General features: G+C 35.4%; 1 protein-coding gene across 9 annotated transcripts in view; it reads left to right on the forward strand.

The window, feature by feature from the left end:
• PMS1 (PMS1 homolog 1, mismatch repair system component) overlaps positions 1-14,739 on the forward strand; it is a 596,068-nt gene that overhangs the window by 1,882 nt on the left and 579,447 nt on the right. For all 9 annotated transcript variants that reach the window (XR_004475256.2, XM_049712132.1, XM_033400272.2 and 6 more), the window contains 2 exons: positions 3,319-3,470; positions 6,335-6,517. Coding sequence is in view for 8 of the 9 variants with exons in the window: in XM_049712132.1 (XP_049568089.1) it covers positions 3,339-3,470; positions 6,335-6,517 (315 nt within the window). In the remaining variant the exon portion in view is untranslated. The remainder of the gene's footprint in view (positions 1-3,318; positions 3,471-6,334; positions 6,518-14,739) is intronic.

Here is a 14,739-nt window from a genome sequence, read left to right on the forward strand (position 1 = left end):
AATGACACTATACATAAGCTTGTTGTGAGGATTAACTGGAATAATTATATATACATATATTTAAGTAACTTATGTTAGCTGTTATTTTTATTATCAAATAAATATAGCAAGAAAGACAATTAGAGAAAGATCTGATCTCTTTGGGACATGTTGAGTTTAGGGTGCCTTTCGGTCATCTAAATGATGATATTTAGAAAGTAGTTGGAAATAAGGCCCTGGATTCTAGAAAAAAGCCTGGTTAGGAGATACAAGTGATGAAGGGGATGATATGGAGTCCAGTTAAAATAGAATACATAAAGGGAAGGAGTTAAGGCAATGGTGACTTGATGGGAAGGAGGTCACTTTTCCTAATGTTTTACCTTGGCATGAGGTAGGTGCCGATAAAATTATTTTTCGTGGCCACTTCATTAATAATTATGAAGTACTCACCTTGAGTGAAGTACTCTGATTACTCTGTGTTGCATCCAGAAGTATATAATTCCGTGCATTTAGAGGCTGTATAGGTCAGGACAGGGGTGTGATAAGCAAGCCAAGTTCTTTCGGAATGGGAGGAAAGGGTCATTCCTGGCTGGGTGATCAGAAAGGACCATGTTACAAATGATATTGAAACCGGGTCTAGAATGATAAATAGTATTGCATTAGCAGAAAGTGGAGGTGCAAATAGGGTGGGATTGCTGGCAAAGGAAGATTGAAGTTTTTGACTTGGTCACTAAGAACAGTGAGTTATTAAGAGAAATAGCAAAGTTAAGTGGGAGGTATGGAGGGCGGAACAAGAAGATAAGTTCTATTTTATAAACATTTTGAGGTAGTAGTGACACTGATTGTAAGAAATGCCTGTCTTAACTCGGGAAGAGAGAGATCACTGTTGAGATGTAGATTTAGATGTTATTCTATAACATCTAAGTTTATAGGTTTTGGGTATATAAGAAGAGGGGAGAGGGATTAGGGAATGCCCATTTTTCTGGGAAGAGAGTGAAGAAAACATGAAGAGATCCAAGAGGTATTGATGGATGGTATAATCCTTGAGAATAGGCAGTATCATCAATGTCACATGCTTCAGGGATATCAAGGAATGTGAATCCTGAGAAAAGGATTTGATGATTTAATATCTCATTGGTGAACTTGAAGAAAACAAAATCCTAACAGTGGTTGTGTAAGCTATTTTGCAAGGGTTTTGGAAGTGAGTTGGTGATAGGGAATTGGTGACGGTAAATACAGGTTACTTATTCAAGTTTGGCTTCATAAAGAAAGAAGATAATCATAGAGTTAATAAGGTTGAGGGAAGAATTTTTTGTTTTTGTTTTCAAGACCAAGAGGCCTGGAGGAGGGATGGGACTAGATAAAGAAACTAGGTGAAAGTGTTAGTTTAGAAGAAAAACATTGGTCTGAGACTGAGTGAAGAAGAACATGGGTAGAGGTGGAGACATTTTAAGAAACCAAAGGACACAGTATGGTGGAGGAGGTAAAGTGTGTGAAGATAGAGTTGATGCTGTGGTCTGCCTTGATCTCAGTAAACTAGAAGAGGGGGAAGATTGGGATGAAATTAGGGACTTGCTGGGGAGAAATAGAAGATTTTGGAAGAGAGATTATAGAGAATGAGACAAAGATGATGAGATTAATAAAGAGATTAATTAATCTCTGCAGAAGGAGGGAAGGTTGAGGTGAGGCTAGGGTTATACGCCAAAGCTTGCTTGATAAATGTTTTTCTTAGATCCCTGGGACTCTCAAACTAAGGAAGAAGACTTCTTAAACCCAAGCCTAACCTGATACCAAGCACTGGGTTAGCTCCTGTGGGGCTAGGAGTTAGAAGTGTGTTGGGGGGTGTGGTATTCATGTAGTTTGGAGGAACTCAATTTAGTCCAGAGATCCTGGGATTTTTTAGCATGTATATGCCAAGCACTATAATACGTTGTATACATTATCTTATTTACTTCTCACCACAACCATATGATATCATTATTATCTCTATTTTAGGTTAGGTGATTGAGTTTTAGAGTTTAATTTTAACTTCCTCAACATTATATAGCTATTAGTGTATAATAATAATTAGTGGCATATTTTTCCATTGTGTTAATCAGCTTTGCCTTGTACAAAGCAAAATATAGTTATGAATTGTGAACAGTTAACACCATTCAGAACTCAGTATATTGACTTCTTCCCAGAAATGCATCCCTTAAAATTTTATGTAATCATTGTAATGGCTATACTCCATTTCTTGCTCAGTTACTTATTCTTAAACTTTATGTGACTCTGCTTGTTTTATGTCTTAAGTTGCCTGAGAAAGAATCCTAAACAGAAACCTTTTTATTTGGTTTGGTTTGTCTTTGGCATTGTTGTTTCGTTTGGATCTAGATTCCATAGGGTCAGATCATCATGTGAGCATGTAACTAGTCATGGTAAATTAAGGAAGTACCTAGGGCTCCTCCCCCTCCCCCCACCATTTTATTGTCAAATAAAATCATGACTCTAGAGGAATTGCATGTTGTCAAGCTAGTATTTTTTATTTGCCTGAAATCTTTTCTGAGTTAGGCATTAAGGTAGTTGCAAACCCCACTCCCTGCAAATTTTACATACATGATTTCCATATGAAATTTTTTTGTTCCTTTGTTTGAAAAGGTTTCAGACAAAGGGTTTCATGGCTAAAACAATTACTGGCAGAGAGATTTTGGGTGTACAAGTCGGATCGGCATGTAAAGGACCTTGAATGCCAGCATATGGTTTGAGCTTTATCATAATTTGGCTTTGGGGAGCCACATGATTAGAAGGATGTTTTAGACACAGTAGTGCATAGGATAGTAATCTGATATGATATGTCTGAGTATGACTAGTTTAGATTAAGAGTAATTCTAGAGTCTGGATTTCCTAACTCTAAAAGAGCTCAATAATTGAAAGAGATACTGTAATTCATCAAAATGTGTAGATGACTAATGATGTTCAAGGGCAACTGCCATTAAGGCACATGACTGACATTATCTGCATAACAGTTGGCAGCACCATCTGGTGATTCCTAGCCAGACACATCATATATTACACTTATTGCACAATTATTCTTATCATTCTTTAATTAGTAACATAGTGTGATTTACCAACAAATTTCTCTGTGCCTTAGTCTTATAATATGGAGATGATAATGGCATCTATTTTAAAGGGTATTCGTAAGAAATAAATGATTTAATACTGTATGTGCTTAACAGTAGACCCTGACATACAGTGAGGCTCAATAAATATGCGTTGCTATTATTGCTGCTGTTGTTGCTATCAGTTCTGTTAGGAATGTTTAACAATTTTTATTTTTACAACTTATATTTTATTTTCTAGCTACTCTGCTAAAAGCTAGAATGAAACAGCTGCCGGCAGCAACAATTCGCCTCCTTTCCAGTTCTCAAATAATCACTTCAGTGGTCAGTGTCGTAAAAGAGCTCATTGAAAACTCCTTGGATGCTGGTGCCACAAGCATAGATGTTAAACTGGTGAGTGTCCCTGAGATGCTGCCAAGTACTTTTAAAGCAAAAAAGGGTTGGACAGATGTTTTCTCATTACAATTACTACCTTTCTTTTCTTTATATAACAGTAAATTATTCTTAGGACATTGAACCCTTTGTCCTGTTTAAGAGTAAATTCTTAAAAATAAGTTTTAATTTGGATCAGTGTTACAGTAACATTAAAGGAAATTATAAAGGAAAGCTTATTCTAAAGGACTCTATCACATAAAACATGAAATTAGTTTGTATTTTCTAATACTTATCCTTGGTTATTTGTGTTTACTTGTTTTATATATTCTCATTTGCATTTTGTTTTTTCTACCTAATCTTATTTCAGAACAGTGTCCCTTGTTGCTTCATAGTTTTCACATTTTTAAATTTAAGTGCTACATATTAAATCATTTGAGTTAATAATGACTTATGACTCTTATTATGATTTATTACAATTAGTCTTCAGGTCTACCTCCCCTGTTATAAGTTACTAGCTCATGGAGGTAAGATCTATATTTTTTTGTGTCCTCTATACCTGTCCAGTATCTGGTACATAAATGGTAAATAAATTTGAGTGAACGTAAGAATACATTTTTTTGTAATCTCCTAATTATCAGATATTCATATTATTTCTGGTATTATGGCATTAGAAAGACTACTGATATGAATATCTTTGTAGGAAAGAGACCTTCCCTTTTCATATACATATGCATATATTATATATATGTTACCCATTTGCTCCTTGTAAAAGCTCTATGAATTAGCTACTGCTATACTCATTTTATAAATAATTGAGGTTCTGAGAACTTTCCCAAAGTCATGTAAGTAGTAAGTACTGGAGCTGAGATTGCAATCCAGGTCTTTATGACTCTAAAACTCATTCAGGATCTTTCCTCTATGCCAGTGGTTTTCATAACATTTGGGTGCATCAGTAATTTTAGGGAGTCTGTTAAAACAGTTATTGGGCCGCAGAATCTCAGATTCTAGGTAGAGCCCCAACTTTGTGTTTCTAACAAGTTTCTGGTTGATGCTGAGAACCGCTGTTCTATAGTCTATCAAACTGCTACTTTGGTTTTAAATAATATAGTAAAAGCTTTATAAACATGAAAAAATTAAATTAAACCAAAAGAAAGACATTTTCTTTCTCTTAGACATTTTATGTAGTCAGTTCAGTCTGATTAGAATACAGTTGATAATACTTAAATAGGATTATATAATTATATCTGACAAATTTAACTTAATCTTAGGCAGGCAAACATATGTCTTGTTCTCAAAGTTCTTGGAAGAAAAACATAGTTTTTAGAAATCGTTTTACAGAGCCAACAGAAGTCCTCTTTAAAAAGTAAATTAAAGTACACATTTTTATCCTGCCGCATATTTAAGTCTCTTGACATTTGCCAGTTCCTGCTTTGTAGAATTTTAGAATAAACAAGTCTGTTGCTTTACATAATAAGATCTGTTTTATTATAGTTTCACACAGTAATAACTGTTCTGACTAGGAATGTTTTCATAATTAGTAAATTAAACATGGAGATATTATTTTAAACATATAAACAGATCTTTGTGTTATTTTACTCAAGTGCCTGCAGTTCTTATTTATATTGAAAGATTTGCATTTCTATAATTATTTTTCTATAAAATGAAGCAGACAAGCTATTCCCAGAAAGATAATTTTTAGATCGAGGGAGAGATAAGAAACTAAATCTTAGGTGTCTCCCCCCAACACCTTTTATTTCTAATTTATCTAAAAAGTAATGATACAGTATATAATTCTAGGTTATTAAAAAGTATTATTTTTAAATAGCAGAGTCATTATAATTGTAGGAAGATTTTTTTTCCCTTTATAACATACATTTAAGGCCATACACATAAACTTTGTGAAGTAAAGCTTATGATAGAAGCTTGCTACCAAATTTAGAATATGGTATTCATAGAAAATGTGATCACTCTAGGAATTTATGCTTTGTATTTGTTATGTATGCATATTTTTAGTATTAAATTACCAATATTAAGCTATGATTTGTTTTTTTCCCTCCATTTTCAAATTAAAAACTCTGAGATTGCCAGTTAGCTGTATTTTCTCAGCAGTCTGTTAGGTGACTATTTGCAGAAAGAAAATTAGAAAGCTATAATGTAGCAGATTTTTATTTATTTATGAAAGCAATAAGTAGTTCAGGGACAAAGTATTAAAAATCAGATTGAATAATGATGATTGCTAGACTCTTGGTGGGTAGAACCAGCTGGTGTTTTTTGGTTTTTGTTTTTTTGGGTTTTTTTTTGCGGTATGTGGGCCTCTCACTGTTGTGGCCTCTGCCGTTGCGGAGAACGGGCTCTGGATGCGCAGGCTCAACGGCCATGGCTCACGGGCCCAGCCACTCCACGGTATGTGGGATCCTCCCAGACCGGGGCATGAACCCCTGCATCAGCAGGTGGACTCTCAACCACTGCGCCACCAGGGAAGCCCCCAGGTGGTGTTTTTGATGGTGATGGTAATCTGTTTTATTTGAGAGATTATATATACAAAAGTGTATATAACTTAGAAGAATATTTCTGGGCAAGTTTAAACATAAATTTAAACATAAATACCTATCATACTGAAACAATTCTAGGGAACCTTGAAGATCATACTGATCTCCTTATTTTATAGTTGAATCTGAGTGCAAGGAAAATAAGGGACTTGCCCGTAGTACCATAGCTAGGAATTGGTAGAATTAAGAATTTAAACTCTTACTTCTTAAATGTTAAGTTTCCATAAAAGATAGATAAATGACAAAACCATTTCACTTGTGTTACATTCTGTTTGTAAATGTGATAATAGTTTAATGTCCTTATATACTAAAAGTACTGTTTAACTTTCATAGGAGAACTATGGATTTGATAAGATTGAGGTGCGAGACAATGGTGAGGGTATCAAGGCTAATGATGCGCCCGTGATGGCAGTGAAGTACTATACCTCAAAAATAAGAGGTCATGAAGATCTTGAAAATTTGACAACTTACGGTTTTCGTGGAGAAGCCTTGGGGTCCATTTGTTGTGTAGCTGAGGTGAGGTAATTTGTATTGACTATTTTAGTGGTTTCATAATAACACAATATTAGAATTAAGAGACAATTTACCCAGAATTTGGCAAAGAGTTTTTTTTTATTGCGTAAAATATACATTTTATTGTGTAAAATATACATAAAATTTACTATTTTAGTCATTTTTAAGTGTACAATTCAGTGGTATTAAATACATTGACATTGTTGTGTAGGCATCACCACCATCCATCTCCAGAACTTTTTCATCATCCCAAACTGAAACTATGCCCATTAAACAATAAACCTCTATTCTCCTTTCCCCTGTCCACAGGTAACTGGTAAGTATTCTGCTTTCTGTCTCTATGAATTTGACTGTTCTAGGTATGTCTTATAATTGAAATCATACACTATTTGTCATTTTGTGTCTGGCCTATTTCACTCAGCGTAACGTTTTTAAGATTCATACATGTTGTAACATGTATTAGAATTTCATTCTTCTTAAGGCTGAATGATACTCTTGTATCCATTCATCTGTCAATGGACATTTGGGTTGTTTCCACTATTTGGCTATTGTGAATAATGCTGCTGTGAATATTGGTGTACAGATGTCTGTTTGAGTCCTTGCTTTCACTTTTTTGGGTATATACCCAGAAGTGGAATAGCTGGATCAAATGGTCCAATAGTCCCCCCTTATCCATGGTTTTGCTTTCCATGGTTTCAGTTACCACAGTCAACCACTGTCAGAAAATATTAAGTGGAAAAATTCCACAAATAATTCATAAATTTTACATTGTGCACCATTCTGAGTAGCATGATGAAATTTTGTGCAGTTCTGCTCTGTCCTGCCTGGGACATGTATCATCCCTTTGTCTTGCATATCCACGTTTTATATACTACCAGCCTGTTAGTCACTTTCTAGCCATCTGGGTTATCAGATCTGTCAAGGTATCATAGTGCTTGTGTTCAAAGGAACCCTTATTTTACTTAATAATGGCCCCAAAGTGCAAGAGCAGTGATGCCAGCAATTCAGGTATTCTCTTACTGTGCCTAATTTATAAATTAAACTTTGTCTTAGGTATGTATACATAGGAAAAAAAACATAGTATATATAGGGTTTGATACTATCTGCAGTTTCAGGCATCCATTGGGGGTCTTGAAAAATGTCTCCCGCAGTTAAAGGGGGACTACTATAATTCTGTTTAATTTTTTGAGGAATGGCAAAGAGTGTTTTTCAGTGGTAACATTTATAAGAGGAAAAAATGGTTTAGTGATCCACTGACTTGGAAAATTATTAAAATTAAACAGGTATCTTAACTATAAGCACTTCTCAGAGCCTTTACTGTACTAAAGTGCATTGTGAATCTCTGAGGTTGGTGGTTTATAGTACAGACATTTCCTGCACTTACTTGACTATGAAACTCTTTTATTGAGACACATATCACTGTTATACTGTTGTGCTGTGGAATGCACTCTGGAAATACTACTCTAGTCAATACAGATAACTGCATTGTGCTCTAGAGATGTGCATTGACTTGAGCTAAACCTTAGCTAGAACTTTGCTCTTCTGATTGCTAGATGTTTTCAATTTCTATGAACCCTTAAGTTCAGTGCCTGACCCACTCCATTGCATAGTACCAATTATACGTCACTGCCTCTGGCCTAAGTTACATAACTAGTTTGTGGCAAAGCCCATCTAGAACCTTAATCTCTTCATTTCCATGTATCTCAGTTATGTTTGATCACTAGTTTCTTTGTGCTGTACTGTTATTCTGTGTGTGTTAGGCTCTGTTTTATAGTGTGATAGTATCTGTGTGCCAGTGAGTGACATGGTAATTGTGAGGCTCTCTTTAGCTACCTACGTTTGCCCAGTGGCTGTGTATCCTTTCTTTTGTGCTTAGGCTGGCAGACCCTGTTTGGGTGAGCGTGCACAGGTGCAGTAAAATGATAGGACTTTATACGTATTGTCCCAGAAAAGTGGCAAGGACATGAGATATTGTTGCTATTTCTTTATCTATTTAGTAGCCTAGTCTCCCCAGCAATGATATATTCTTCAGGCTTATTTTGGTTTTCCCTTGGCCCTTCTGCCTTTAGAATGCTGGCAAAGTGTAGATTTTCTGTTTTCTGTGGCAAGGGCCCCAGCTAGGTATTCACTTACTCTTTACTTCAGGACTCTGTAAGCTGATGCCTATGTAAGAAAGAAAAATTGTGGGTTGGGGAAGAGGTAGAGGTTAAAGTGGGAGGTTTTGCTATTCTGGCACAGAGGACTAAGGGCCCTTGCTTGTTAGAATCCAGATGTTCAGACATCAGTAAAGAAGGAAAGACCTTGTCATTCGTTAAGTGCATTCTGCTTAATATCTCTATCCAAAATCTAGCACACCGTGTGCTTTCTCTATCTTTCTCAGCTCTTGCTTTATTTAGAGTTCACTGAGTCTCCAGATAGATTTTAGGGAAGAGCAACTAGAGGGTACAACTGGCCATTGCCCATTTTTATCCCCAGAGACTGTGTATGGGAACCTATAGCCCTAGAATCTTGTACAAAGAGTCTGTTTTTAAAATGGGGTGGGATTTGTACCAAGGAAGCTTTGAAGCTCCCAGTGCTAGTACTATTGTTGGAGTTCTCAGTGGCTATTTTAGAAATCATATGATTTGTTTGAGAATAAAAGTATTCGCTTTTTTAGCAGTCGTCCAAATTTGGCAGATAGTTATAGTTGTTAAGCCTTATTTTGGCAAGTATTGTTGAATAATACATTGTTCAGCGTTTCTGTATTTTCTATAAGATGTATATAATAACCTTTCAGAACTGAAGTTGGTCATTATCAACTTTGTCTGCTAGGTGGCAGTACTATACTTAGTCTTTTAAAATACATTGTACATCAGCCATGATTTCTCCAAATTTTCACTGTAGCTCTGATTTTAGATGGCAGTTTTGCAAGTCCTTATCCTGCAATACTCTATCTTGTTTTTTAATTTGATTACTTAAGCCCACTTGATATCTAGGTTTATCATTTTGCCTTGTTTTATTTTTGAAGCATTTGAATGCCTTAAGTATAAATATTTAAAATAATTTTGTTCATCAGAATCACAAAAGGAATAAAAAAATTGTCAAAGTATCACAATAATAGAAAACTATAAGCTTTAAAAAAATTATGTTCAGTTTACATATTGCAATGTCAAGTGTTTATCTTAGAAAATATTCCAGTATTTTGTGGACTCTCTTTTCTTGTAAGTCTTTGGGAAAATCACGCATAGATAAGTGTGTGTGTGTGTGTGTGTGTGTGTATTTATGTATGTATACTTCAGATCAAGATTTAGACCGTTATCAGCATCCCTGAAGTTTTCTGTCATGTCCGCTCCCATTTAGTACACCTCAAAGGTAATGGCTGTTCTGATCCCTATCAACATAGATTAGTCATACCTGTACTTGAACTTGATCTGAATGGAATCTTACAGTAAGTACTATTTTGTCACAGATTTTTTGATGATTTAGGTTTGATTGTTTCTTATACAGGGGCCTCTTGTATTAGTAGTGGACCCTTACCCACCTCATACAGGGCAACCTGCCATCCAATGACTAGTTGATGCGGGGTTGTAAAGGCCTTATTCCAATCCAGAAGCAGCTCTGCCGTGCTGTTTCTGCTCCAGAGTGCCCCCCTGGGGTCTGCCAAGGCCTTGTGACTATGGCACAGCTTCACTTCTCTTTCTGCCCTGCCCCCACAAGTGATCATCTCTGGAGCACTCCCCAGTGCTGGTCTCCATCTCAGTCTTTTATGGTTTAGTCTCCTTATCTTACTGATAAGGAAAACGAGGTCTTGTGAAGCCAAATGCCAGGTTTTCTCACCCCAACTTCAAAACACAGTCTAATAATCAGTCGGCTAATATTTCAGTATCTGCTGTATGCAGGGTTCTGTGCTAAGTAGTTTACTTCAGAGGAACTGTGCACAGTGAAGTAAATGGAATATGAAAATTGTGACCTGTTTAGAGACACATAATGTATCCATGGCAAAGCCAAAAATTCATTTACAATTTCATGCCTCTCAGTAATGAGTTTTCCACAGTAGGTCATGCTGCTTTCTTACTAGCATGGTTATAAAGGTATTTATAAGTTTAAAAATACCTCATATTGGGGCTTCCCTGGTGGCGCAGTGGTTGAGAGTCCTCCTGCCGATGCAGGGGATGCGGGTTCGTGCCCCGGTATGGGAGGATCCCACATGCCGCAGAGCGGCTGGGCCCGTGAGCCATGGCCGCTGGGCCTGTGCGTCCGGAGCCTGTGCTCCGCAACGGGAGCGGCCACAACAGTGAGAGGCCCGCGTACTGCAAAAAAAAACCCCACAAAAAACCTCATATTAAAATAATAAATATACTCAGGCCCACAGTGCTCAATAGAGAGGTTATCAAGGGGTAGTCAAGTTAAAAATTATATGGGAGGGTTCTGAATAGTATTTCAGAAACACAGAAAGTAATACCTGGTTGTTAAGGTCAATTACATTTAAAAATTAAAAATTGTTATTCAGCAAGGCAAATTAATGAGTGCTTTTTTGGGGAAAAAATTCAACTTTTTAAACAATATTCTTTACCATTCAGAAAGAATTGAAGTTTCAGGTATAGAAGTTGCATGTTTATTTTAAAGGCTCCAACTTATTTTGAAAATCTTTGGATAGAGATTGCAGTTACATAATAAAAATTAGTGATTTGGTCATTTTATCTGCCAAACTAACTGATGTAGATAATTTAAAGTCATACAGATGTAAATCATCTCAGACTCGGTAGATTGATAATATGCAATTGGGATATAGTTTTGTCACACTGCTAAACAGCCATCACCCAAAACTGTTGAAATTATTTTTTGTTAGATTATTTTAAAGATGTTAATAATTTTAGTTATAAAAAGAAAAAATTAAGTAGACTTTCAGCAAAATTGGGTGAAGAAATTTAAAATACGTCTAATTCTGTTTTTTTATTTATACATTTTAAAAGAATGGGCAGTTTTCCTAATTTGTTAATTATAAAATGACTTCCAATCTTAAACAGTCCAAAAGAGTAAAAAAAAAAAATTTATATCTACAGAGTGATCTATTGGTATTTAAAACTGGAATTACTGCTTCCATAATCTGTGATGAAGGTGTCAGTGACTGAAACAAATTGATACGGTTTTTTAAAAATTGTATCATCAAGCATAACTTCTCTTGAAATTTATTGTTGTTTGTGGAGCAATAATCTTGGGATATTTGTCAGTCTTCAGTGTTAAATTCCTGATACTAATTACTAAGAATACTGACCAGAATGAGCTAGAGATAGTGAAAATCCTGTTTTGACCTGTTCATAAAATTTTTTAAGAAGACTCTTTGTATATATTCTTCCTGTTACATAATAAAACACACAATAAAAGATTTTATTTCCTTTTAGGCTGATATTTTGTATACATTATGTTAAAAATGATCTTTTTTTCTCCAAGGAAATGTATGAGAAACTCGTGTAAGTTTTTTGAAATAGATTTTAAATGGAGGCTAAATTACATCTCAGTTTTCAGAGGAATACAAAACAGTTTTGATTTGTTTTGTTTTCTTCAAATTAGAACACACTCTGGACGAAGATTCAGAAGCCTAATTATCATTTCCAAGAGTTTAAATAAGAGAGTTGGCCAAAGGCATAAAACAGGTTGACTTTTCCGAGAGCCAATTTTTTTTTAATCTATAAAGTGCAGATAATGATTTGAGAGTTAAATGAAATAATATGTATTAAAGTATCTAGAATATGGTCATGTGCCATGAAGATGAAAGTTATTTTTATTCTGGACTTGAATGTGAAAAGTAGCATGCGTCTGTATCACGTAAGGTGATGGCGTCATCAGGCTTGCTCATTCTCTTGTTGGTAAGCAGTATTTCACCTTAACTTTCAAAGTTTATGCAGACTCCTCAACATTTTCAGGAAATCCTTTCTAAAATTTAACCGCCATTCCTAGGTAAATTCCTTCTAATTCTCACCAATGGTCTTTATTCTGTAGCTTAAGTTCACTTTTTTTCTCTTGTTTTTCCTTGGGAAGAATTAGAAGAGTTGCCAGCCATCCTCATGCATAAAACTCATGTTTATTGATTCATTCATCCAAATTTTTTAAAGTGGTTATAATGTGCTATGTGTTATTTTGATCTATCAAGTTCATTATACATTTTGTGGTGAGATGAAAAGGGATGTATAGATTTGTTTTTGTTTTATGTTACATTAAACCTCCATGGCTGAAGGGGGGCAGAATGAGAAGCTAAGTCATTCTGTTTTGAAGATGGGAGTTGGGGTGCCCTTATTCGTGGTTCCACATAGCGAAGATGGGAGTTGTGATGCCCTTGTTTGTGGTTCCACATAGCTGTAAAAGAGTAGTAGAGGGAAGCCTCTAGCTTCATTCTGCTGTTTCCTGCTTCCTGTTCCACAGTGTAGGATACCTCCTGTGTCCTTTAGAGCCATTGTGGTAGGGCTTTAATTAGAATAGGCACAGGATTTTTGAAACACTTGGTATATCCTGCTTCCTAAATAAATGCAGCCTTCTCACAAATAATAAAACTCTGCTGAAAGGAGAAAAGCCAGGGCCAAGATCTCCCTGTTGCTAGTCTCCCTCAGTGGACTATCTGGAGGAAGGCTCTGAAATCATAGTATAGTTATGCACAGGCAGGCAGGCATACTCACACAGAGAAAGAAAAAGACATTTCAGTGATCCATGCACAGTCCACATTTTAGCTGAATCATGAGGACCATTTACCTTAGTTTTCAGATTTGTGTTTTTGTGCCAAAGTATTTGTCCAAAAGTCAGCCAAAACAAAACAAAAAAACCCACAAAACTTTAATATGATTATCTTCAATGAATTTTTGTCAAGAGAGGATATTTTTTTCTCATGAATTGCTAGGATACATCCTAAGCTTTTCAATTTACTTTCTTTTTAAAACATTGAGAAAAATTGTACTTATCTAAAATTTAAATGCTTTTATGTAATTTTAACTTTTGTAATAGTACTATAATTTCTTGAAACTCAGTAACTGGACCAGACAGTCGGTTTTTAATAACTGATAACTGATACAACCTCTAAGGACTTCTAAAACTTCTTTTAAAATAAACCTCTCATTTTAAAATTATTTAAAATAAATTTATTTATTTCTTTTCTTGACACCACTAGATTCATTCACTGCCACAATTCCTCAATGTCTCTAGTAGGAAGCACCAGTAATAATTTGTAATATTGGAGATGCTCCTGATGGTGGAGTTGCTACAGATTCGAATGTGTTAGCTGCTTCACAGCTAACACATTCTGAACCTGTGCCTCATCCAAAAAAAGGTTTCCTGCCCAGGACACAGGGTCATATGATGAAATGAACTCTTGAAATACAATTTTTTGCTTTGAGGAACACACTGTATTTCATGAATTTGTGAAACGTGCTTAGGCGTGTTATCTTTCACTGTCTTTTGAAGTGAATTGCAAAGCATTTCCTATCTAAATAAATTTCATAGTACCCTAAACATTCTAGTTTTTTAAAATTTGACATTGGAAAAAAATATTGTGTTCTCTTCTTTTTTTTACCATAACATAAATGTTACATTATGACCACTAAGGTCCTATTTTGTTTTTTAGCACTTCAGTTTATCTTGGCTGGAGTATTTTTATTATTCACTAATGTGTTTAAAGGATGAACACGTTGATATCTGTAAATTGCCCTTAAGTAGTTAACACAAAAACCCATGTAGCCTTATAAAGTATTAGCATCATCTTCATCTTATCATCACCGTCCTCTTAAAATGATAGTGTAATCATTTATTCAAGACCATCTAGCAAGCCACTGGCAGGGTTAGTACTAGAACTCAGAGTTTCAGGGCTGCCTTTGCTCAGTGACACCAGCTTTAGGTCAGGTGGCTAGCTCTTTGGAGAATAGAAATAGAATTCAGTTGACCTTGGCACTTTGGAGAAGTGGTTGGTTAAATGTAGAATTGTTTTTAAAGGGACAATCATAGAGTAATTAAATTAGAAACAGGAAAGAAAATCTCTAGCAATTTCTGTCTTCTTTGTTTTAAACAAACTTTACTAGAGGAAATCACTGTTGGACACAATAGAGTTGGGATGTAGGTAGGAAGATTGAGATTGGTTATCAGGAAAACTTTTAAAATACAACTTTTGAACTATGGAATATATTTTTAGAAGAAGTAGAATAATCACTTAAGAGTATACAGAGGCTCACAACTTTGTTTCAGGTACAACTCTTTGAGGGAACAGT

This window comes from Orcinus orca, chromosome 7 (genome assembly GCF_937001465.1).
Source record: "Orcinus orca chromosome 7, mOrcOrc1.1, whole genome shotgun sequence".
Taxonomy (NCBI): Eukaryota; Metazoa; Chordata; class Mammalia; order Artiodactyla; family Delphinidae; genus Orcinus; species Orcinus orca.